This window comes from Delphinapterus leucas, chromosome 5, assembly GCF_059928025.1.
Source record: "Delphinapterus leucas isolate spDelLeu-1000000601 "Yukka" chromosome 5, BTC_Dleu_Yukka2, whole genome shotgun sequence".
Lineage (NCBI taxonomy): Eukaryota > Metazoa > Chordata > Mammalia > Artiodactyla > Monodontidae > Delphinapterus > Delphinapterus leucas.
The window spans coordinates 64556533-64581900 of NC_143133.1; the positions used below are offsets into that span (position 1 = coordinate 64556533).

At 42.7% G+C, this 25368-nt stretch overlaps 1 protein-coding gene across 5 annotated transcripts in view; it reads left to right on the top strand.

The window, feature by feature from the left end:
• The window catches only part of RHOH (ras homolog family member H), a 49129-nt gene extending 24775 nt beyond the window's left edge, over positions 1 to 24354 (top strand). For 3 of the 5 annotated variants that reach the window (XM_022565578.3, XM_022565565.3, XM_022565586.3), the window contains one exon: positions 11072 to 15053. In XM_022565578.3, the coding sequence (XP_022421286.2) occupies positions 11289 to 11864 (576 nt within the window). In that variant the 5' untranslated portion in view covers positions 11072 to 11288 and the 3' untranslated portion in view covers positions 11865 to 15053. The other 2 variants (XR_002643452.3, XR_002643453.3) reach the window with 2 other exon arrangements.
• The last annotated feature ends 1014 nt before the right edge of the window (positions 24355 to 25368 follow it).

Below are 25368 nucleotides of genomic sequence, written 5' to 3' on the forward strand. Positions count from 1 at the left end.
CACCCACCAGCTGAAAAACGTCTTTCCAGCTCTCCCTCCTCCTCTGCTGCCTTTATTTTAGGATTGTGTCTTAGTCTATTCGAGCTGTTATAACAAAATGCCACAGACTAGGTGGCTTATAAACAATAGAAATTTATTTCTCACAGTTCTGGAGGTTGGGGAGTCCAAAATGATGGCCCTGGCAGATTCAGTGTCTAGTGAGAGCTTGCTTCCTGATTCACTGATGGTGCCTTCTCACTGTGTCCTCATATGGTGGAAGGGGCAAAGGAGCTCTCTGGGGCTCCTTTATAAGTGCACTAATTCCATTGATGAGGGCTCCACCCTCATGACCTAATCACTTCTCAAAGGCCCCACCTCCTAATACCATCACCATATGAATTTTAGGGGCACACAAGCATCAGATAGCAGCAGATTGCTTAGTTTCATCAAGGTTGCAAAGGTAGGTAAGCTTCCCCCAGATGAGACACAGTGGGAAGGGAGATAGAGACAACTCTGTGAATGGGTTTGGAGGCAAGCCCTCCTCACTAGCTTGTCCTCTTGGGCAAGTTACTTTACTTCTCTGTGCCTTAGTTTCCCCAGCTGTAAAATAACAACAATGTATTGAGCACATAGTATCATTTTATTTTATTTATTTATTTATTTTTGGCTGTGTTGGGTCTTTGTTGTTGCGCACAGGCTTTCTCTAGTTGCGGCAAGCGGGGGCTACTCTTCGTTGTGGTGCATGGGCTTCTCATTGCGGTGGATTCTCTTGTTGTGGAGCACGGGCTCTAGGCGCAAGGGCTTCAGTAGTTGTGGCACGTGGGCTCAGTAGTTGTGGCTCACGGGCGCTAGAGTGCAGGCTCAGTAGTTGTGTTGCATAGGCTTAGCTGCGCCACGGCATGTGGGATATTCCCAGACCAGGGCTCGAATCCATGTCCCCTGCATTGGCAGGCAGATTCTTAACCACTGCGCCACCAGGGAAGTCCCGAGCACATAGTATTGTTGTAATGATTAATGAGCTAATTTTCATAAAGCACTTTAAACACATCTGACCAATGTGTTTATTATTATCCTTATCTACTAAGGGTCAGGCATGCCGCTAGGCATGAGAGATAGAATCTTTTTAATTGCCTTAAAAATCCTTCAAACTATTCACTATTATCCACATTTTACAGTTCTTGTTATTTTACAGTCAACGATAGAGATGAGAATCTAACTAAGACCTGAACTTCACAACCTGGGCTCTGCAAATGATGGAATATCAGCAATTTTATACTTTGAAGCTGAAACCAAATCACCTCACTCCGTGCAGTGCTCTGGGCTAAATATCCTGAACAAAACACCTTGACTTCTTTTACAGTTTGAGCAATCTGTAAATTAAGGGTTTACCCTAATTCTAGAGAATGTTGGAAGCCTTAATGATTGCCCCTAAAGAGAGATGATCTATCTCTCAAAGGAAGTTAAGTAGAAAGAGAACATCTGTTTGAAAAATAGTTTTATATTAATACTGGGAGTTATCTTCTGAGTAAAAAGCCACCAATTTGGAACATATATCTAAGCTATCTATAAGGGTTTACATTTTTAAATTAAGGAAATTAAGTATGGGATATAAAATGTAGATAACAGGGCTTCCCAGGTGGCGCAGTGGTTGAGAGTCCGCCTGCTGATGCAGGGGACACGGGTTCATGCCCCGGTCCGGGAGGATCCCACATGCCGCGGAGCAGCTGGGCCCGTGAGCCATGGCCACTGAGCTTGCGCGTCTGGAGCCTGTGCTCCGCAACGGGAGAGGCCACAGCAGTGAGAGGCCCGCGTACCGCAATAAATAAATAAATAAAATGTAGATAACATATATGTGAAAAAATACTGTGTAGATGGAAAGAGTGCTGACTCAGTGATCCAGTTTCTGGGCTTCAGGTCAGCCCCCACTACCTAAACCACCTTGGTGGGCCTTGGTTTCCTCATGGGAAAATGAGGAAACCTGGGCCTTGGTTTCCTCGTGGGAAAATGAGTAGGTTGAACTAGATGACCTTTCAGGTATCTAATCATGCTAAGTTTCTTTCCACAATCAGGGGACATGCTATTTCACATTCTATTTAGTGGTTGCTCAATAATGGGGGAGTACCAGGATTTTGGGGAATTACCAGAATTCACGGACGCAAAGCATATGAAGAAAAAAAGCTACATATTTATTTAACCAAGAGAGGATTAATATCCTTAATCTCTAAAAAGATTTTTAAAAATATTTAAGAAATGATGACCACCTTACTAGAAAAGTAGGCAAAGTAGGTGACTTATGAAAGAAAAAATGTAAGTGGTCAACAAAGAGATGAATTTTAATTTTCACTAGTCGCAAATGAAAACAGATCAAACTGGCAAATATTATACCCAATGATGGCAGTGTGATAAAATGAAAACTCTCATATACTACATATGGAGTACCAATTTGTCCATGTTTTTCATCTTTCTTGTTCCAGTAATTGTGCTCATACCTATTTATACTAAAGAAATAATTGTATATTTGTACAAATTTATTTTTTAAATGTTCACTCAGTGTTATTATAGTAAAAATTAGAAACAATTTAAATAGTTGGTTCAATAAATAATGCTATGTTCATATAATGAAATATGACAGTCATTAAAATTATGTTCAAAGGATCTCAATGATATAAGAACTATTTATGATGTAAATGTTAAATAAAAAAAGCAAGATGCCAAACTATATATAAAGTACGATATTAGTATTGGCAAAAAATGACACTGAAAAAACGAAACAGGAAAAGGTACACTAATATCTCACAGCTTTTGGTTTTAGGTGGTAGCTATATTTCTCCTTTAGGTCGTTTAGATAGTTCAGTATTTTTGAAATGTTCCATAACATGTATTAACTACTTTTATAATCAGGAAAAAATGGTATGTATAGATGACTCAGACAAAATGAGGGGAAGAATTAGCCAAAGTGAGGAGGCCATCTTCAGTCTGATTGGATCAGCAAATAAGGGAGGAAATGTTGCTCACCACTAATGGTTTGAGTGTGTGTGTTGAATGATGGTGGTGGTGGTGGTGGTGGTGGTTCTGGTGGGGGGGGGGATGAGGGAACCCTGGGATGTGATGGTTTTCTTCGTTACAGGTGGTGATTTAGAGCTGGGAGGTACCATGGGCTTGGTGGAGGTCTACCCAGGTATCAGGTAGATTTCATATTTTCACATTAAGTAAAGATCAGATGGAGCTACTTTAAGTCTAAGGGGAAAACATAAAATCTGAAGGTAGAAACTCTTCTCTACCCCTTCACCTTTTCAGACAAAAAGAAAGACCCCCAGGGCCAAGGGTCTTCCTCATTCTCAGAGTTGCTTTGATTTGTGATCTGGTTTTACGTGGGTAGTCCATTTTCACTCTTGAGTTCCTCTTCTTTCTTTTTTTTTTTAAGTTATTTTCATTATTACTTTTTGCTGTTTTGCAAAGAGCTAATTCTGCAGAATTGGGGCAAGGAGGGCCAAGGGAAGTTAGTGAACATAGTTATACCAGTTAGGAAGTTCACATAATCTCAAAGTAACTTCAAGAGTATCCTTTGACTAGAATACTTTCTATCCATGGCCTTTACTTCCCAGGGGCAGATGGTGATGTCTTATTGAGATGCAGGTAGCGCTTGTACTTGAAACTCAAGCCTTTCTCTTTATGACTTGGCTGGGAATCCTCACCTTTTTCTCCTCTATCTCTCTTCAACCAGGAAGCAGGCTCTAAGCCTTTGCACTGTCTACCTTTATGTCACTTATTTGATGCAACAACATTCCTTCAAACACTTGAACAAGTCACTGAGGCGCAAAGTATACTTTTTATTTTTTAGTGATACTTTTCTTCATTTTCTCTAAAACTAAAGATGAGAATGAAACCACAGCTTGGACAAAATGCTATAGAAAACAAAAGTTCCCACCCTTTAAAACTTCTATCATGAAAAAATTTGAATATATATAAAAATAGTGAGAATAGACTAACATACCCCCATGTACCATCATTCAACATCAACAGTTCTCAATATTTTCCCAGTCTTATTTCATCCATCATCCTTAGTTCTTTTTTTCTTTTCTGCAATAATCTAAAATAAATCCCAGACATCATATTTATTTCAGCTGTCTGATAAGGACTTTAAAAATGTATATGACTGGGCTTCCCTGGTGGCACAGTGGTTAAGAATCCACCTGCCGGGGCTTCCCTAGTGGCACAGTGGTTGAGAATCTGCCTGCCAATGCAGGGGACACGGGTTCGAGGCCTGGTCTGGGAAGATCCCACATGCCGCGGAGCAACTGGGCCCGTGAGCCACAATTACTGAGCCTGCGCGTCTGGAGCCTGTGCTCCGCAACAAGAGAGGCCGCAATAGTGAGAGGCCTGCGCACCGCGATGAAGAGTGGCCCCTACTTGCCACAACTAGAGAAAGCCCTCGCACAGAAACGAAGACCCAACACGGCCATAAATAAATAAATATATATTTAAAAAAATCCACCTGCCAATGCAGGGGACATGGGTTCAAACCTTGGTCTGGGAAGATCCCGCATGCCGCGAAGCAACTAAGCCCGTGCGCTGCAACTACTGAGTCTGCGCTCTAGGGCCCGCGAGCCACAACTAGTAGCCCGCGTGCCACAACTACTGAAGCCCGTGCGCCTAGAGCCCATGCTCTGCAACAAGAGAAGCCACAGCAATGAGAAGCCTGCGTACCGCAATGAAGAGTAGCCTCTGCTCGCCGCAACTAGAGAAAGCCCACACGCAGCAACAAAGACCCAACGCAGCCAAAAATAAATTTAAAAAAATATATTTTAAAAAAGTATATGACTACAATGTGATTATCACCTAACAAAATTAGCAATAGTTCCTTAATGTCATCAAACACCCAGGCCGTATTCAAACTTCTTTGAATATCTAAAAAAATATAGAAAAGACTTCAAAAACTCTCTAATGAGGAGGAAAAAGAGATGGGCTTAGGACATTTGTGAGAGGAGGCATAATTACTCAGCTTAGCTTGTCCCTTAAAAAAGAACCAGAAGCCAGAGATAGTGCTTCTAGGAATTTTAAACAAATTCAGCTGTACAGATATAGAAAATTCTTGTCTCGGACATGATGGGGGCTCATAGATATTCTCTAGCTTAAAGGGCCCTCAGATCAGCCTTTTCTGCCTTTTCAAGCCAAACTTAAAAAACAAAGGAACACACACAAAGCGCTTCAAAATTGTACACAGAACTCATGCTTTTAAAATGTGTTTTGTTTTATTTTAATTTTATTTTAAAATGCACAGAAGCAAGGAGAAGAAAATTAGAATCAGTTACAATCTCAGGACCATAGACAATTCATCCTAACATGTTGGTATATATACTGCTCTAGACGTTTTCATAACTGTGGGATCATACTGTACATATTTTGAAAACTGCTTTTATCCCATTCAGCATAGGGACACTTTTCCTGTGTCAGTTAAGTTAATATACTTGTACTCTGTTATTTTAAAGCGTATTGATTACAGGAATAAACTAATTAGTTTATCCAAGAACCACCTGTTCTTTAATAATTTTTTTCCCGTTATAAACAACATAGACAAGAATATGTGTGTAACTAAATATTTCATGTCAAAGTTTGTGGAAGAATAAGAATTCTCCTCGCTGCCATCCTTCTTCCCTTCTCACCATTCTCATCCTGTATAATGTAGCCAGATTACCCTTGGTTCTCCTGGAATCTCTCTGGCACCACACTGTCTGTCCCCTTGTCTCACAGACCTGTCTCTCCTCCAGTGTTTGTTTCCTGTTTGCCAGTGGCTCCCTCCGAGGCCCCCAGGCCTCACAGTCATCTCACTTTGGGCCTGCATGTCAGCTCTAGCTCTAATAATCTTACAACACTTCAAGGTAAATAGATAAATAACAGATAGTTCTATAGTACTTACTCTGTGCCAGGTACCATTCTATGTGTTTTACATTCACTTACCCATTTATTCCCATACAACAACCTTGTATGATACTATCAGTATTGCCTATTTACAGTTGAAGAAGCTAAGGCTTAGTGACTTTGGAGGCAGCATGGTTTCAGAGTCCAGGCTCTTAATCACTGAGCTATACTGCCTCTATTGACAAAGGTGCAAAACTCAGAGACGTTAAGTAATTCACCCAAGATCGCACAGTAAGCAGCAGACGTTGGGGCCAAACCCAAGCTTGCCTGATCCCAGGGTCTGTGCTCTCCTTCTTACTCTGAATTGCCTCTTTTTATTTAGCAGCAGTTGTCAAACTTTTTCTGTAAAAGTCCAGATAGTAAATATTTTAGGCTTTGTGGGCCATAAAGTCTCTGTTGCAACTTTGAGTTGTAGCAAGAAAGAAGCCATAGAAAATTTGTAAATGAAAGATCATGACTATGATCCAAAAAAATGTTCTTATGGACACAAATTTGAATTTCATATGATATGCACATGTCATTAAATACTGTTCTTTTGATTTTTTTTAACCATTAAAATTGTAAAAACCATTCTTAATTCGTGGGCCATACAGAAACAGATGGTGGGTTTGGCCCACAGGTGACCCATAGTTGACAACCTTGGTTTACAGCATCATTACATTCTAGAATGGTTAGATATGCATGTATTTGCCTCTTTGCTTTCTTTCCTTGAACAATTCAGCTTGGGTCCCAAATGTTCATACCCAACTGAAAAAATATGAGTCCTTCAGTAAAGAAATTCCCTTAGAAAGCAGTTCAGAGACCATTGAGTATGCCTCGTGGGGTTCCACCCTCAACACCAGGCAGTTTTTCAGAAAATTCCAACTACTTTGAGAGAGGTACATTTTCCCATCACTTTATTAGTTTGTTTTTTTTTTTTTTGCGGTACGCAGGCCTCTCACTGTTGTGGCCTCTCCCGCTGCGGAGCACAGGCTCTGGACGCGCAGGCTCAGTGGCCATGGCTCACAGGCCCAGCCGCTCCGCGGCATGTGAGATCTTCCCGGACCGGGGCACGAACCTGTGTCCCCTGCAACGGCAGGCAGACTCTCAACCACTGCGCCACCAGGGAAGCCCACTTTATTAGTTTTGACATGAGATTCTAGAGTCTTAAATGGTGCTCTGGGCCGTTGCCTGGCTGACTAGCCTTGTTTTTGACTCTGAACTTGGACCAAATTGAGAACTCTAGACCTGTGGAGACAATCCAGTTACTGTGCTCGTGGGAGTGGAAGGGACCATTCAGGGCAAGGTGGGTGGGACAGAGGAGGGGAAGGGTGCCAGGGTCCCTGCTTGGCCTGGGGTCAGGGGGGCAGGGCTCCTGGCTCAAAGAGGCCTCGGGGCTTAGTGATATTCCATTTAAATTCAAATATAATGGTATTAAATAAGCTTTAGGTTTAGGAATGTAAATACTGCTTAGAACCTTGACTCTGGAGAACAGTAATAAAAGCTGCAAACCAGCGTCTTGCAAGCAAACTTTCAGAATTAAACCCACTTGGAATACAGATGATCTGTGTATAAAAATAAACTGATTTAAAAGTGATTTCTTTTTGTGATTCAGAGAAATTTAATTATTTTTTATAGCAATTAGAAATGAGCTAAGGGGAATTACTGAAGTAGCGTTGAGAATTAGTGAAATGAATTCTTGCAAGATGAAAAACTTACGATAAAATAATCCTTGAGAAGATGTTCCCTGCAAAGGCAGTAACCTTATTTTTAAAAATACTTTTTCCTGAAGTTTAATCTTCATACAGAAAAGTGAACACATCATAGGTCTGTAGCTTGAAGAATTTTCACAAACTGAACACACTTGTGGAACCAGTTTCCGAATCAAGACACAACACACTTGTAAATATCAAGAACTCCTTATTTGTAGGAGGAGAATCGGAGTAGGGACCTGTTTGGAAGGGATGGCCGGAAAAAGTGTCTCGAAACTGGGTTTGCTTAGGAAGCATGGTTTTACTTGAGGTGCCTTGGGTAGGGCAGTGGGAATTATGGGGTGTGGGTGACACGTGGAGCTGCTGCAGCTTTGGGGTCACCCTCTGTTTAGGTCTAACTTTGCCTCTGCCATTGCCTCACCGTGTGACTGTGACAGGACTCCCTACCCCCTGAAGTCTCTGCAGTTGTGAAATGTTGATCTCCATGCGGACAGAAGCAGGCTTGCTCACTGTTACGCTCTCAGGACCTGATACGGTGCCTGCCACACAGGAAGCCCCAAACAACCGTTTTTTAAAAACGAAGAAAACAACTAATGAATAATGTATACAGCCCTTAGAAGATGCTCAGTAATGTAAATAAAAGTCACAAAATGACCCATTGATCCAGTAATGCCATATGGGTAAATGTATTCCCCAAGAAAATTTTTCCACGTAAAAGTAACTTCTATAAATGAATATATATTTTATGTATAAAATAACACTTGTTAATTATTGTGAAATATTGAAAGTAACTCAAAGACTGCTAGCAGTGGGGAACAGCTGTGCAATTATGAATTGTTGAAACATTGAAAGCTATTTAGCTAAAACCTGGCAAGTATGTTGATTATATTGAAATAGAAAGTTTTTTAAATTGGAGAGAATGTTTAGAAGATATATACAAGTGTATATCTATTACAGAAAGAAAACTGAATGACAATTTGGACTGATAAAGCTTAGAAGTGGCTATAGTTTTCCTCTACTAAGTTGCTTAAGATTTTTTGAATTGATTCTCTTTCTCCAGAAGAAAAAGAAACAAAGTGAAGCACCCACTCCCCTACCACCACCCCAGCCCCCCAGTACGTGGAGCCCCGCATCCCGAGCAGGGCCTGCTCTTGCTGTGGTGTCCCTGCCAGGCTGCGAAAGTGTTGTTGAGAGAAGGCGCTGGCGGGAGTTGCTGAGCGGCACAATGATTTCCTAATCATCTAAGTGTGTTAGATTCACGGCAAAAGCAATTTCCTTAATGAATGAATTGGCTGCTGCCAGCATAAGTCCTTTGCCCAAAACTCTTACAAGAAGGATGACATTTAGATGTATTCTTTATCATTGACAGGCTATCCCTGGCAGATGACTGCCATGGGCTCATCTGTTAAAAAAAATATCAGGGTTTTATCAGCATTTTGAAGTAAGCCACAGATTCAATCGAAGCCCAGATAACCTAAAATCTGCAATAATAATAATCAGTCAATGAAAGTCATAATTTCATCTTAGTTTTGTATTATGCTCTATCATTGTTTTCATTTTTAATTTATTTTTTGTTATTTTTATTATTTTTTATTTTTGGCCATGCCACACGGCTTATGGGATCTTAGTTCCCTGAACAGGGATTGAACCTGGGCCCTGGCAGTGAAAGCGCCAAGCCCTAACCTCTGGACCACCAGGGAATTCTCTGTTTTTTTATTTTATAAATTATTATTATTATCATTTTGTGCTCTATCATTCTGAAGGGGCTTTCTCACAAGACAATCAAGGGAGTATTCTCAAATGTACAACGTCTTGTAAAAGTACAAGTATAAATTATTGCTGTGTTATCATTTCCATATGAAGATGTGAGTCTTCAGATAGAGTCTGGGCGAATATTTGACGTCCCAGCCCCCATGCTTGGACATTCAATATTTGGCATTTTGAATAAATAGTAGTAGAAGTTGAAAAGTATGGTGCCTGCCCACAGATCCCATGTGCCAAGTTCTGTGCTAAGCCAGACTCTCCACGTACTGAATTGTTATAACAGTTCCATCAAGAATGTGCTTTTCTTATTTTCATTTTTATGAAGAAACCGAGTCTCAGAGAGGTTAAGTAACTTGGCCAAGGTCACCCAGCTTATGTGTGGTAAAAATGAATTTGTGAAAATCATGTGAATTATTTATTTGATTAACTCATTTGTAAAGGCTATTATGTCTAATTAAACAGAGACTGTAGGTAGACAAAGATAATAATGTCTTGGAGGGGAATGTCTGGATTTAGAGGAGTGATTTTAAAAATTACCTTTTGAAGGAGACCTATCCTATGTGTCTATCCTACATTACATGTGATCTGTCAGGAAGATTGCCAATGGAGGAGGTTATAAGCCCAGATTGTATTAATAACCTTTACTTTGAAATTTGGTCCAAAAGACCTTTCCTTCATCTGAAGCTGGGACGGCCCTGTGATGACATCCCTTGGCAGACGGGACACCGTCTCCAAGGCTGATCTCATTGTCTGGAGCTCTTTCACCTGCAGTGAATGAGAATTTATTTGACCCTTTCAAGAAATTCAGATTCCGTCATATTTATGTGGCCCGGTTTAAGTGACAGGCGCCGAATACGGTTGCTTTTAAGCAAGTTATTTTGTTTAACCAGGGGCCTAGCAGAGTTCCTGATTACATAGGTAGCTGTTCAGAAAAGAAAGAAACAATTTTATCCTCACAACATCTCTGACAAGTGGTTCCTAAATCTATCACAATTTTGCGGATGAGTAAACCGAGGCTTGGTGATGAAGCAAAGTGCTCAAGGCCATGTCGTTGTATAGGTAATGGAGTCTGATTTCAGATGCAGAAAATGCCAAGGACAGTGCCCTTTCCATTATATCTATAGCCAATTTTTGGAAAAACCTCAAGGGAAAAACCACAGCAAATTTTTAGAGTTCTGGTGATTTCTTCTCTCTGACCTCAGCACAAATTCCCACATAAACCAAGGACTGGCTGATGAATCAATAAGTGAAAGGAAGTGCTTCCGCTACGTGCGGCTCATCACATTGCTCTTTCTTGCAGTTCCCAAAGTGGCTGGGATCCATTAGAGACTGAAGTGGCAGAGACCACTGTCAGCTGTGGTCTCCACTTCTCGGAGCAGAAGCCAGGAGAGAGCAGTCTGAAAACGTCTTATTCACACATTAGGTTGCTATTGTGGTCTTTTTCATGTTGCCACCAGAGCAACTGCTTGTGTTTTTAACCGTGGGCTGATTTTAGAGATCAGGTCAGCTTCTGCTTCTTGACTGGGTGGGGTCGTGGGTACGGGGTATAACAGATCCAAGCTTTCCCCGCCGAGGGTAAGAGTGGCTTAGACAAGGGAGGAGGACCCTTGTCCACTGAGGTGGACCCCCTGATCAATCAGTTTGCCAATGAGGAAGCTCCCCCATCAGCAAAAAAGGAAAAAAAGACTCAAGTTCTCCTCCTCTTTTTCTTTTTCCAGTTGAAGACCAGCCTTTGGAGGTTTCCAAAGTAGATGGTGCATCTCCCTTGGATGGACTGCATGAAGTAACATTCTGCAGATTGCTGTCAGAGGTCCTAAGAACACAAATCCATCTGGTTTCCATTCCTCGTTGTTGAATGGCGTTTGCTTCAGCAGCCCACTGAGGGCTCTTTTCCTCGGAATTCTGAATTTGTAACTAGGAATCCGAGCTGGGAAGATGCTGAGTTCCATCAAGTGTGTGTTGGTGGGAGACTCTGCTGTGGGGAAAACCTCTCTGTTAGTGCGCTTCACCTCAGAGACCTTCCCAGAGGCCTACAAGCCCACAGTGTATGAAAATACAGGTGTAGACGTCTTCATGGATGGCATCCAGATCAGCCTGGGTCTCTGGGACACAGCTGGCAATGATGCCTTCAGGAGTATCCGCCCTCTGTCCTACCAGCAGGCAGACGTGGTGCTGATGTGCTACTCCGTGGCCAACCATAGCTCCTTCCTGAACCTGAAGAACAAGTGGATCGGTGAAGTCAGGAGCAACCTGCCCTGCACCCCAGTGCTGGTGGTGGCCACCCAGACTGACCAGCGGGAGGTGGGGCCCCACAGGGCTTCCTGCGTCAACGCCATAGAAGGAAAGAGACTGGCCCAGGAGGTGAGAGCCAAGGGCTACCTGGAGTGTTCAGCCCTCAGCAACCGGGGGGTACAGCAGGTATTTGAGTGTGCCGTCCGGACTGCCATCAACCAGGCCAGGAGACGCAACAGAAGGAGGTTCTTCTCCGTTAACGAGTGCAAGATCCTCTAAACCCCAAAGACTCCACCCAGCAGTCACTTACCGCAAAGACTAACTGGGACAGGGAGAGCAGGCAAGCCAGCAAGCGTCGATGCTCTTTCTGGGCACGTCCTGAGCAGCCTGAAGCAGCATGAGCAGCAGCAGGAAACCTTTCGGATACAGTTGTTGATGAGACTTGGCTACTGGATGTTTTTACGAAATACACTCTATCAAAGAACTCTTTGCCCATTACAGTTAGAAGATCCCTTGGGAAACTGTAATGAATATTCCACCTTCGATTATAAAACCAAAGTGGTCTCCATAATTTCGGATAATGAAGTGAGTTTTCCAAAGAATTCCATATTTAAAGACACATTGTATTTAAATAATAACAAAATAAATAGCACTGGTATATAATTAGTTTTCACGCTTGGGAAGTCTTTTCCTACCTACTGACAAACAGAAATTGATGTATGAGTGAAACGACCTTATAGGGCCCTGCCATGTGTTCGTAGTGTCGGTATTTTCATCTGAAGTAGTAATTTTGTTGAAATCACTTGCCAGCTAGATTTTATTAGGTAATCAAATTTTAAAATTACTGTAAACTGATCCTTGCAATTAATTTTCCACCCACTTGTTATTCAGAGTTGTATATAAAATACAGTTCAATGACATAAGATACTTTAATACTGCCTAATGATTTTAAACAGCTATCATTATATGTCTCTGTAATTATTTTTTTTAAAAACGCATTTCTTATGGTTTTGCCTTTCACCCAAAGAACTCCAGTTGTGTACTAAGTATGCTTCTGTCATTCCCCAAAACAGATTGAAGGAAAACCTCTCAGGTAGAGAATCAGACTGCTCGCAGTGATAGCAGCAGAACTTGGAAGAGACACGAGGAAGTCTTACTTTCATTTCAGAGACCACTGCACTTTGTGCCTGCTTCTTCTGACACCGGGGTTCCTAGCTGGTCGTAGGTCTTGTGAAAGAGCAGGCTCAAAGTCTCTATAATTGTGATTTAGCAAATTTGTTATTTGAGCTCTAAACTGAGCTGGCATGGCAACATAATTCATTAATTTTAGGACCTCATCAGAATAATTGGGATGGTGTCTACAGGTATATGTATGTATTTAAGGGAATTTATAGCTTTTACTATTTCATGAATATGAAACACCTGAGTGGGAAAAAAAAATCACAAATTCCCAGCACAGGGAACAGGAAAACTATACAGCAATTGCTTAGATAATAAAAATTTCCCAAGGGAAATACTGAATCAATAGGGACATCCCTCCAACCCCCAACCACCATTCTGTCTAATAGCTTAAAAGCAATGGTATTGACCATCTGTGAAAGCTGAGAACAGAGGACTATGTAAATTAAGAAATCGTGAAGGCTGGAACCCAAGCGTTTCATTTACTCACCTAATCAAAACCTATAACTACTCTGAACCACGTTTATGAAAGTACATCATTGGTTTGGTGTAACATGCCATTACACACCAATGGTAAGGCAGTTGGCATAAATGACTATGATTAGACCTATGCTGACATAACCAAACTAATTTTTCAGTTTCCTTATGTGGTCAATTCTTTATAGCTATAATAGATGTCAAAATCAAATGTGTGCTCATCTCCACACTGCCTTCTCTTTTTCCTCTTCTCCCATCCACATTCAGGAAAAGGGCTGGGACCAGGGTCTGAGTCTCTGCGTCCAAGGTTCCCTCAATCCTCTGGGGCTGACATATCTGCCTTCGCCCAGACAGCGCCAGCTCTCCAGTCCCACAGCTCATCCTCAGCTCTGTGTCACCTGTGTCCCTTGACTTGAGAGCTACTATATCCAGCTGTCTATGTTGGGCATCCAGAGGGTTGGAGGGCTTCAAAGCTGGCCAGGCAGGGGAGGCGATGGGAGCGCATCTCCTTGTGATATCCCTGTTGACCCGCCTCCTCTTCTCCAACAATTGCAAATGGTCTTAAATAACTTCTGCAGATTTTCCTTCAGGGCCTGTCTAAGGTAGGCGGTATTTAACATGATAGCAGGAATAAATTTCTAATGACTAACATTGGTTGTCCCAAAGCTTTTCCTTCTTTCTTGTTGAAGGGAGATTGGCAGGGGCTGGGATATGAAAATGGGAAGGGCCCAGATAACTGATTCTAAGTGAGGGAAGAGGTGGTGATTCCACGGTGGAAGCGGTGGAGGAAGGGAAGGTCATAGAGGGCGTGGTCAAATGACTTTGCCTTCATCTGGGCCACAGATGAGCCCTCTGCTTGCTGGCTGGAGCCAAGCTTAAAGGCTGTCTCTGGGAACCCTCACACCTGAGAACAGGAATCACGTGTAAACCCTCTCCAGCAATGGGACCTGGCAGAAACTGTGGCCCGCTGGCATCTGTCTCCCCTACTAGACGATCATTCTTGAAGGCTGGGCCACCTCCTGTTCATCTCGGTGTTCCCAGGGCCCAGCTCAGGGAAAGAAGCATAGCGAAACAAAGTTGTGTTGAACTGAATTGGAGAGAAGGACAAGAATTGGGCTGACGTGCCGCAAAGTGCTTATGGGAATGAAGCAGACCTCCAGCAGCCCTGGGGGGTGGGGGACAGGGGTGGGGAAGAAGCAAAAATGAGTCATTTTGTTAGAATCCATGCAGTGTATGTTCTACATGGCTGTTTATCTATTTATCCTGCCTCGACTCAGGCTATGTTTCTTCCCCTTCAAAACTTTCAGTGCCTTTTTGTAGACTATTGTACGCTGATTTCTAACCATGCCAAATAGCAACATTAAATATGCTCTTGTTTACGTGAAAGGGTTGGTTTGAGTGGGTAGCTCATCCTACTCTGCTTTACTTTGTACTGACTAATGGGGCGGCCGAAGCTAGTGTGATGAAATGAGGCTGAGCGACAAGAAAGCAGAAGGCATCCCAACGGTGATAGTTTGCGGAGGGCTCCAGATGTGCTGACCCCTGTGCTAAGCACCTGAGCGTGTGTTATCTCACCATGTGGGGTGAGCAGCACCTTACACGGGGAAACTGAGGCCTGGCGCAGCAGGTGAGTGGCAGCATCAGGAGTCTCGAGTGGGTCTGTCAGACTCCAAAGCTGTGCTCAAGACCACTGTGCCCCACTTCCGCCCAGAGCAGCCCAGCTGTATGGTTTTGCCACATCTCATCTCATGTAACCTTGCAGGCCCCAACCCTACTAGTCCCTGTAGTTTTAATAAAATATTCCCAGTCTGATCTTTATCTTCCCCTTTTATTTTTGTTTCTGGCAATAAGAAAGGGACCCACCTAAGTCACAGAGCACCATCATTTGCAAAGTGTCTGCTTTAAACCTTGGCTTTTAAGTATAATTTTATAGGTTGACTGCATGTGAATTGGCAGAAATGAAATACATCATGATTTGACGCTTTAAAAACCTTGGAAAAAATTCTCTTTTTCTTATTTCACTTTTCCACGCCTCAGGTTTCAGGTATCTCCTTTGAATGAGGGAGTGACAGGGGAGAGGAAAGCCCGGTTCTTTCCTTTTAAGGATTTGGTACCAAGGAAGGGCACTTTACCCATCATGAGATGGGATGAAAGGGTTCCAGTGTGGCACATCTATAGGGTTACGATACGATGGAGGGGACAGGGCATCTGCAAGTGTTCATCCCCAGTGCCGAGAAGACTATCTTATGGGTTGAGTCAGATCAGAGCAACTCAAGGGTAGGGTCCTATTTTCCCTCAGGCTGTATCTCTTCTGATAAAGCAAAGAAACATTAATCACTAGCCAAGATCCTGAGCAGTTTTTCACCAGAAAAGATAAAACAAGCCACAGAAATTACTTGTAACGTAAAGTTCCTAAAGAGTACTTGATTCAACCTAAAGTTCATGTTTTGGTCGATTCTAAAATATATCCTGACATGGGACATAATCCTTAATGGTAGATAGACAGCAATAATGGGGGAGTAAGAGGCAGACATATTTTGGAGTCACAAAGTCTGGGTCATGTGTCTTTCAGCCTCAATTTCCTTAACTTAAAACAGTAATTCCTGGATTCCTCTAAGAATTCGTGCAATAGTATTCATACAATAACAGCTTTATATCTGTGAACTATTGTTCAAATGGATGTGTCGTTACGGTTTTGGTGGACCTCTATGCAGATACATAGGCTGAACATTCTAGATCAGATCAGAATATTCTAGAACTTGTTGATAGTGGGCCACACGATGGGAAACCTACACAGAAGCAGGTGCCATTTGTAGCAGTGCTAGATAGAGCAAGATGAGTAAAATGACACGTAATGATAGTGGAAACAAAACTACATTTGATTCCTACTGGCTCCAGCTTTGTGCTAGGCACTTTACATACACCATGTCATTGAATCCTCAGAACATGCTCATAAGGTAGATATTATTCTCTTTCTGTTGATAAGCAACTGAGGCTCAGACTGATATATGGAGATATTGCCCTTGTACAGTTACTTTTCAGAACATCCCAGTTTTACTATGTAATTTTGGTTTAATTAAACTTGACCAGCTAAAAATTATATGGTGAATTATATTTAATGTTCATTACACTCGCTAACTTAGCTAAGATGGCGAGAATGATCCCTGTTACACGCTAATGATTAGGGCTTGGCAGCCTTCCTTCATGCACTTCCTTTTGTCACTTTTCCTATGAAAAAGTCTCAGGTGGTTCCTATCCCACTGCCATGGTGGTCTCTGCTGCCTGTTCCCACTCCCATTTTCCACCCTTGGCTGCCCTCCCCTGTGGCTGGGAGGCTAACCCTGTGGGCTGCATCACCCAGGAACTCTTCCTGGCTGGCTTCTACTTGGATGCAGCTGGTGGGAGACTCTGGCTGGAAGTCAGAGGGTAGGAGGAGAGAATAGTTGGGTGTTTTTTCCTACTTCTTTCCTGCTTGGGTGATGCTTATCTGTCCATAGCTGTGAATCCCTCCCACCTGCTGAGCAGCTTCTCCTCCACATCACCAGCTTTCATGGGGCCCCAGGATGGTACTTCCTCTGTCTGCCTCTCCGTCCTGTAGGAAGTAATGGCTTCCTGCTGGTGCTAGTCTTGGGATGCAGCAACATCCCTCCTGTGTTAACCCAGACCTCTACAAGTAGTGCCTTCATTCAGATCTCTTCATCTGAACCATCTGGAATAAATTTGGTTTCCTATGGAATTCTGACTGATATACTCACCAAATATTAAAAGTCATCTATATGTTCTGGTAGTAAGTGAGTACACATAACTCTTCTGAAGGATATGGGTTTGGCAGCCTGGCTAACTCTCCTATCCTGAGCCTCAAAAGCCAAGAAATATCACTCTCTACTTCTATTTGCTTGGAAGAGAAAGGAGTGTGCTGATTAATTCTAATCTGAATATGCAAAAGAATAGTTCTGGGAGGGCAAAGTTCAAGAATTGTGGGGTTTCTAATGACATATTTATATTAAGAAGCTTTTATCCATAATATATAAAGAACTACTATGAATCATCAAGAAAAACAGCCCAATTTTAAAAATGCACATTTCTCAGAAAAAGAAATATGCATAACCAATAAACAATAGAAAAGGTGCTCAATCTCACCAGTAGCAGGGAAATGCAAACAAAATCCACAATGAGATATCATTTTCCTACTACCATATTGGCGGAGAATTAAAAAGTATGACTATGAGGCACTGGCAAGGGTATGAAACAATAGGAAACCTTATATGCTTCTTGTGGGCATATAAGTTGATATAACATTTTGGCATTACTTAGTAGTATTGAATATCCTATACCCTTGACCTAGACATTTCATGCCCTAGAGATATACTTACATAGACTTCCCGGGAGACCTGTATGTAAACGTTCTTAGTAGCATTGTAGATAATAGCAAAAACTACAAACAACACAATGTAATCAAGAGAGAATGGCTAAATAAATTTTGGTATATTCTCACATAGAATACTATGCAACAATGAAAATGAATGAACTGTAGCTGTATGTATCAATATAAATTAACGTAGACAATATTGAGAAAAAAGCAAGTAGTCAAATAATATATGTATTATGATTGCATTTAAGTGAAGTTCAAATGCAAGCAAAGCTTAACAATACAATACTTAGGGTCAAAAACATTTTAAAGCATGGGAATGATTAACACAGCATTTAATTAAGCGGTTACCTCTCCTAGGGAGATAAGGGAATACAACTGAGCAGGGTCACCCAGGGATGTCACAGGTATTGTTCTATTTCTTAAGTTTGGGAAGTGGGTACAAGAATGATCATTTAATTTTTTCTGTTATTTATTCTTCAAAAATATTCCTATGTGTTTTATACACTCTTTTGTGTGCCTGATATAATTCATAATTTTAAAAGGTTTTTAAGGACTTCCCTGGTGGTCCGCGGTTAGGACTCCATGCTCTCACTGTCAAGGGCCCAGGTTTGATCCCTGGTCAGGGAGCTAAGATCCCACATGCCGCACGGTGTGGCCAAAAAAAAAAATTTTTTTTTAAAGTTCAGGTTGTACAGTCAAATTTCCAGAATTTCAGCTCTGCCCCTCAGTAGCTTTGCAGGCTTGTTCAAGTTAACTAGCCTCTCTGTACATCAATTTCCTCATCTGTAAAATGGAGAAAATAACATCACAGGGTGGTGAGGATTAAAGAAAAGAATGAATACAGGTAAAGTCTGCACTATGTCTGGCACATAGCAAGTTTTCAATAAATGGTAGCTCTATCATTCAATTGTCATCCTCCCTCAGAGCTGGGAGGATCCTGATCTTTAGTGGATGAAGACGTTAAGATCTGGGGACAGTTAAATGACCTTCCCAAAGCTCTATGAGCTGGTGGCAGACTCAGCCCACCTCACTCTCCCTACCACACTTTGGGTGTTCTTTCTCTAAGCTTCATGAGAGCAGAGAGGTTTGGTTTTACTTGTTCACTTTTTATAAGCTCACTTTTCAATCCAGGTTTCCTGTACTCTATAATTTGCAGTATTTTTTCTTAGCACAAAGCAGGTGCCTTTCAGTGCCTTACAGAAGGGATCAACAGAGAATCCTTTATCTTATTTATTCATTCAGCATTTACTAGGCTCCTTTTGTTCTTTCAGGGGTGATACTAGGCTTCTTGCGTTCTCTCAGGGTGTGATTCAAAGAAAGTAGAGGACGTCACTAAAAGAGACATCGATCCGAGCATCTCTCCATCGCTGGATTTACAATATTGTTTCATAATTATGTGTTCATGTTTCCATTCCCCCATTGGACCGTGACCTTCTTAGCAACAAGACTGCAAATAGCCAAAGCTGCTGCTTTTGTGGAGTTTAGGATCTAGTTAGGTAGGGATAGCTGTGTATGGGCAGATAATAATTATGTAAACAAATCTGATAAATATGGATGGGTGATCAGTACTATAAGGAAATAAATTAGGAAAAGGGAGGGAGGACACTTGGTAATTTATCCTCTTAATTGAGGAGAAGCCTGGCTGATGTAGACAGACTGCATCATTTAAAAATAAACCACCCCGGGCTTCCCTGGTGGCTCAGTGGTTGGGAGTCCGCCTGCCGATGCAGGGGACATGGGTTCGTGCCCCGGTCCGGGAAGATCCCACATGCCGCGGAGTACCTGGGCCCGTGAGCCATGGCTGCTGAGCCTGCGCGTCCGGAGACTGTGCTCCGCAATGGGAGAGGCCACAACAGTGAGAAGCCCACGTACAGCAAAAAAATAAATAAATAAAAATAAACCACCCCTCTGAAAAAGAAAGCAGGCTTAACTTTTTCTCTGCTGGCCTCAAAAAAGGGACACACAGCTTTTCACAACAATCAGTGTTCAATACCCATTTCCCTCCAGAAGTGACTGACTTGGGGGATTCCAACCCACCTGACTGTTGGGTTAGGGCTGTTCCAAAGGATGGATTAGAAGAGACTGGCACAGAAAAGTGACATGATTTACAGAAGCTGGGGTTTACACAGGCAAGTGGTTTCCAACAGATTCTGAAAACAAGGAAGGAAATGACTAGAACTCAGGGTCTAGATAGGACTCAAAGTGGAGCCAAAAGCTTGCCTGCTGGGACTTGTAGAGCAATTCCAAGAATATGTGTGTGGGCGTGGTAGCACAGGCGTGAGAAACAGCAAGGTTACAGCATGCTAGAGCCCATCTACTGATGCAGTTGCAGTGCTTGCTCTTTATGGCTGTGTTGTTTAAATAGAACATAGTAAGTTGCCCTAATCTGTCTTTGCTCTGTGGAAGTTTCACCCTGATGGAAACAGGAGGGGTGCAATTTACGAGTGAGTCACTGGAATTAACCAAAGAGCAGTTGTTGGGTGGTAAAGCTGTCATCTCAGGGAACTAAAGATTTACTGAGGATTTTGATTGGCAATGTTTTTTTATTAAGTTTTCAGAAAGCCCCCAATAAATCACTGCATGTATGTACTTCTCAACTACATCTCTTTCCCTCTTTTCTCCTCCTCTTCATCATTTCCCTCTGCAGCTAGGTACCCCTGTCACCTGTCTTTGGTTGCTCCAGCATCTGAAATGGTGCCGTGCCCATAGTAGATGCTGACCTCTATTTCTTTTTTATTTTATTTTTATTTTATTTTTTTTGTGGTACACGGGCCTCTCACTGCTGTGGCCTCTCCCGTTGCAGAGCACAGCCTCCGGATGCGCAGGCTCAGCGGCCATGGCTCACGGACCCAGCCACTCCGCGGCATGTGGGATCTTCCCGGACCGGGGCACGAACCCGTGTCCCCTGCATCGGCAGGCGGACTCTCAACCACTGCGCCACCAGGGAAGCCCTGACCTCTGTTTCTTGAGTAAATCAATCCTTATTATCACCATCACACACATCCATTCATACAGCACTTTAAAAGTGTCCAAAGTGCTTTTCCATGTCTTCTGGTACTAATTGCCAGTATTTGCTTAGCACTCTCTAAACAATCAAGTACTTTGTGTATGTTGTCTCCCATGACCTCACAACAATGCTGTGGGTTATTATTATTTGGCCCATTTTACAGGCAAGGAAGCTAAGGCTCTGGAAGGTTAAATGACTCATCTATGCGCACTTAACTGACACTTGGCAGACTCGGGATCTCTTGGCTCCAAACTCCCCTTTTTCCATGCCACTAAGCTTTCATCTGAGGCTCAAGACGACCCTGTGAAGAAGAAATGAGAAAGATGAGGCCCAGGAAGGCGATGTGACATGTCCAGGCCGTGCACACAGTTACTGACCAGAAGAGAGGTCTCTGTTTCTAAGCCCTGGCCGTCAATATTATCATTCTTATTATCATAACGTGTTTTTAAAAAATTGGAAATTGCTATGTGGTTGTCTCTGATCAACAAATGGAAAAGTCTGAAAGAGGGAAATTATCTGTTAATCTAGGTCTAAACCATATTTGCATTAATTCTCTGGATACTGCCTGCAAACTCACACTAATTTTTTTCTCTCCTTCTGTTAGTGTGTATACTTCCATTGAGAGTATAATATATAAATCAACATGGCTGGAACATTTTCTTCCGTTTCTCTATTATTTTTGTTAAATTATTATAATTATTATACTATATAGTATCAATGTTTATATAATATATTATATTGTATTATATATTATTACTATTATTATATTATTATGTGCTATTATTAGACCCACATTTTTGGAGCTGGAAGAAAACTCAGGGAGGATTTAACACAAGCTCATCACTTTGCAGATGAGAGAACTGACTCTCCAAGTTGCCCAAGGACACACAGCTGGCTGCAGGCAAAGCTGGGACCTTGAAAGCCAGGTCTCAGCTCCCAGGAGCTCTTCTATCTTCCCTCAGGCCTCAAACCTCCCAGCCTCTATCTACCTAGTTTCAGGTTTCAACGATGGAAGTTTAAAGGTTTACCCTTTGCTTAAAACGTCAGAGGCACTGGCAGGTGATTAAAAAAAAAAGAAAATGTCAGAGGGAAAGGCCAACACATGAAACCAGCAACGGTAGGAGTGCAGGAAGACACAGGACACAGCAGCCAGCCAGCAGCGCTGCCTTGTGTGTTATTAACAAGCTCAGCAGCCAGAGCTATGAGCCCTGAACAACTCAGAGCTGGGCCTTCATGGGCTCAGGGGGAATCTGAGAGAGGCTCTCCCTTCTTCCACCCAAATACTCAGAAGGGAAATTTGCAAGCCAGCCTGGTTGTGACAGGTTAAAACAGTCATAGAGGAAAGACATTCTTTACATAGATATGTATTTCTATATCTGTCCCCCCAGATTATACAAATATTGCATGCTTATTGGTTTGTTTTTTTTTTGCGGTACGTGGGCCTCTCACTGCTGTGGCCCCTCCCGCTGCGGAGCACAGGCTCCAGGCGTACAGGCCCAGTGGCCATGGCTCACGGGCCCAGCCGCTCCGCGGCACGTGGGATCCTCTCGGACCGGGGCACGAACCCGCGTCCCCTGCATTGGCAGGCGGACTCTCAACCACTGCGCCACCAGGAAGCCCTGCTTATTGTTTAAAAAATTAGAAAAAAACAGCAAAGCAAAAGACAATAATTAAAATCACTGTTACATCATTTTTTGTATTTACCCCTACAGAATTTTTCTTATACACTTACGCATGTATTTTTGAAAAAATAGGATCATATAGTAAAATCTGATTTCCAATCTACTTTTTAAAATTTACTATATTGTGAACAGCTTTCTATGTTAGCATGTTAATGAATATACATACTCTTACGCTGTTGTATGTAAAGGCAGCATGGTAACTATTCCAGATTTTTCCAAGGAACCTGTAACCAAATGTTTGTTAATTGCATCTATGGGCATGTATTGAACTGTGTATGGGAAATTTGTGTGTGTGTGTGTGTGTGTGTGTGTGTGTGGCCTTGCTTAAAGTTGTAGTAAAAACCACAGATATATCTGGCACTATGTGCTTTGTGTATGTTAATTTATTTTCTTGTAAGCACTCAAGATGAAGTTAATATTATCATCCCCATTTTACAGATGAGGAAACTTACCCAAGGTCAGTCACCTAGCATGTGTCAGAGTCAAGATTCAGTCCAGGCAATCTGGCCCAAGCCTGTGCTCCTGACACCACACTTCCAAGAATGGTTCCACCTATTTGGTTCCACACTCCAGCTCCTCGGTTACAAAACTGGAGGGCCTGTAGGAACATCCAGTCCTAGAAAGAAAAGTCTTAGTATGACAGGTGTGAAGTCCAGAGAGTTCTTGACTTCACTATCAAGTCACCTGTAAGTTCATCACAGAGTTTGACGATCATCCATCCAGCTGTTCTTTCTCTGGTCTTCTCCGACCATCTTCCCCCAACAGACACCCCCCCCATCTCCCGCAAAACCCATCTTCTTCTACCTTCTCAGCCCTTCCCGCAGCCTTGGGCTCCATGTAGAAGGTCCCAGTGGAGGCTTAAGCCCTTCAGAGTGAAACAGCTATAAAACAAACACACCTTTCTTTGGTTACTATTGACAACTGTCAGACAGAACTATTTGGTGTTAGGCTCTCACAGTCACTTTCTTTCATTTTACCAGACTCCCTCCCAGGAAGGGCTGGGAGGGGGCCTTGGGGAGGAAGGAAAGAGGGGTGAGAGGGGAAGAAAACCCCCATCCTGCCACAACACAGAGCCTCGGATTTTGCTCTGCTTTGATGCTAACGTCTCTGATTCTCCCTGGTTCGTTCTGAAGTTGGGGGGTGGGGGAGGGAGGAGGGCATGAGGGCAGCTGAGCCTCCAAGCAATGGCATGGCTCTAAGAAGCTGTTTGACGAGGACCCTTGAATGGACGCCTCTATTTCCCTCCCCTCCAAAGAATGACAGTCACCTTGGGTAAGTCTGTTGTTAGAGTTGAATGGCTGGAGGTTTGTGTAGGATGGACTCAGGGTCTCTTCTCTTCCAGGAGGTTTTCAGAATGGAACTTTTCATGTGAGAAAGTCATCTGGCCTTTCCAGTGGGTCTGTGATCTTCTGATTAAAAAACTGTGGTAAAAGACCTTTTCTTTTTCTTTATTTCCAACCATTGCAGACAAATACTGCTTAAAAGTACAATAAATTCCAAGAAGAAGAAGAAGGAGGAGGAGGAGGACAGAGAAGGAAAGACAAAGGAAAAAAATGAAGTAAAAAAAAGACATACGGGACTGCCCTGGTGGCTCAGTGGTTAAGAATCCGCCTGCCAATGCAGGGGACACAGGTTCAAGCCCTGGTCCGGGAAGATCCCACATGCCACAGGGCAACTAAGCCCGTGCGCCACAACTACTGAGCCTGCGCTCTAGAACCCGCGAGCCACAGCTACGGAGCCCACGTGCTGCAACTACTGAAGCCCGCGCACCTAGAGCCCGCTCTCCGCAACGAGAGAAGCCACCGCAATGAAAAGCCCGTGCACCGCAACAAAGAGTAGCCCCCGCTCGCCGCAACTAGAGAAAGCCCGAGCAGCAGTGAAGACCCAACACTGCCAAAAAAAAAAAAGACTTAAAATGCAAGTCCCATTTTTATTATTAGATTCAATAGACATTATCCAATTGCTAAAAAACTTTCTAATCTAAACTCCTGATTTCTCTGCTTATCTTGCTGTGGTCCAGTAACAGTCTGAAGACCTGTCTGCCTGGTGTTTGGATCACACTGCGAGCAGCTATGATCTAGTTCACTCATTTCTTTGCCGGAAAAGTTCATTCATTCACTCATTTATTCTCTGACTAAACATTTGTTAAGCTCCTGTTACAGGCGGGGCATATAGGTTAATCCTGACTTTCTCAGGATTACAGTGACACCATGATTATGTGTTATTTTTACATAATTAAATTGCAATCGTCATAGTATATATCAATATAATATGATGTTCACTGTAATAGCTTTGGAAAGAAAAATTGTCCCAGACCTGGTCTGGGACAGACCCTTTCTGTGTGTGATATAATTCAAAACCTCTTTCTGGGAAGAAAATCAATGCTCCTGATAAAACACCTATGCAATTTTCTGATAGATTGCAATGGTATTGAGACTTGTTCCAGGAAACCAGTCACCCTCGCACTTCCTTCCCCCCACCTCCAGCTGACCGTCAGACACAGTCTAGTTGACCTTTAACCAGACAGTCTTTTCTTTCCTTTTCTAGTCTGATTATCTGGCCATCCCTATCAAGTGTGAATCTTTGAAATGGACTCCTAGAGGCCTCTTCCCTTGGAGAAAGCCTGCAATAGTTTGACACATGATCATATCTAAGGAAGGAGGTGACAATTCTCATGGGTTGGTGGAGTTGGCAGGAACCCATGACCTTGAGCAAGCTTTATAATATTTCTGAGTCTCAGTTTTTTCATCTATGAAATGGAAAGACTAATACCTCAGGTTGTGAGAATTAGGTGAGGCATTGAATGGAAAGGCCTTGGTAGGTGAGGAGTGCACCATAAGTGTTCACCATTTGTTATGATGATGACGATGGATTCCTGGTCTCCTTGGAGTCAAAAGCCTTGTGGTACCAGGTTCCTCCTCTGCTCCAAATCAAGCTCTGGGCCTTAGCTTGCTCTATGCGATGCCTAGAGGGAACAGACCCACCAAGGGGCTCAGGAAAGGAACTGTCTAGAGCAGCAGAAGCCCAGTTCCTCAGGGGGAGGAGGGGACAGCCTGAAGTGGGTAA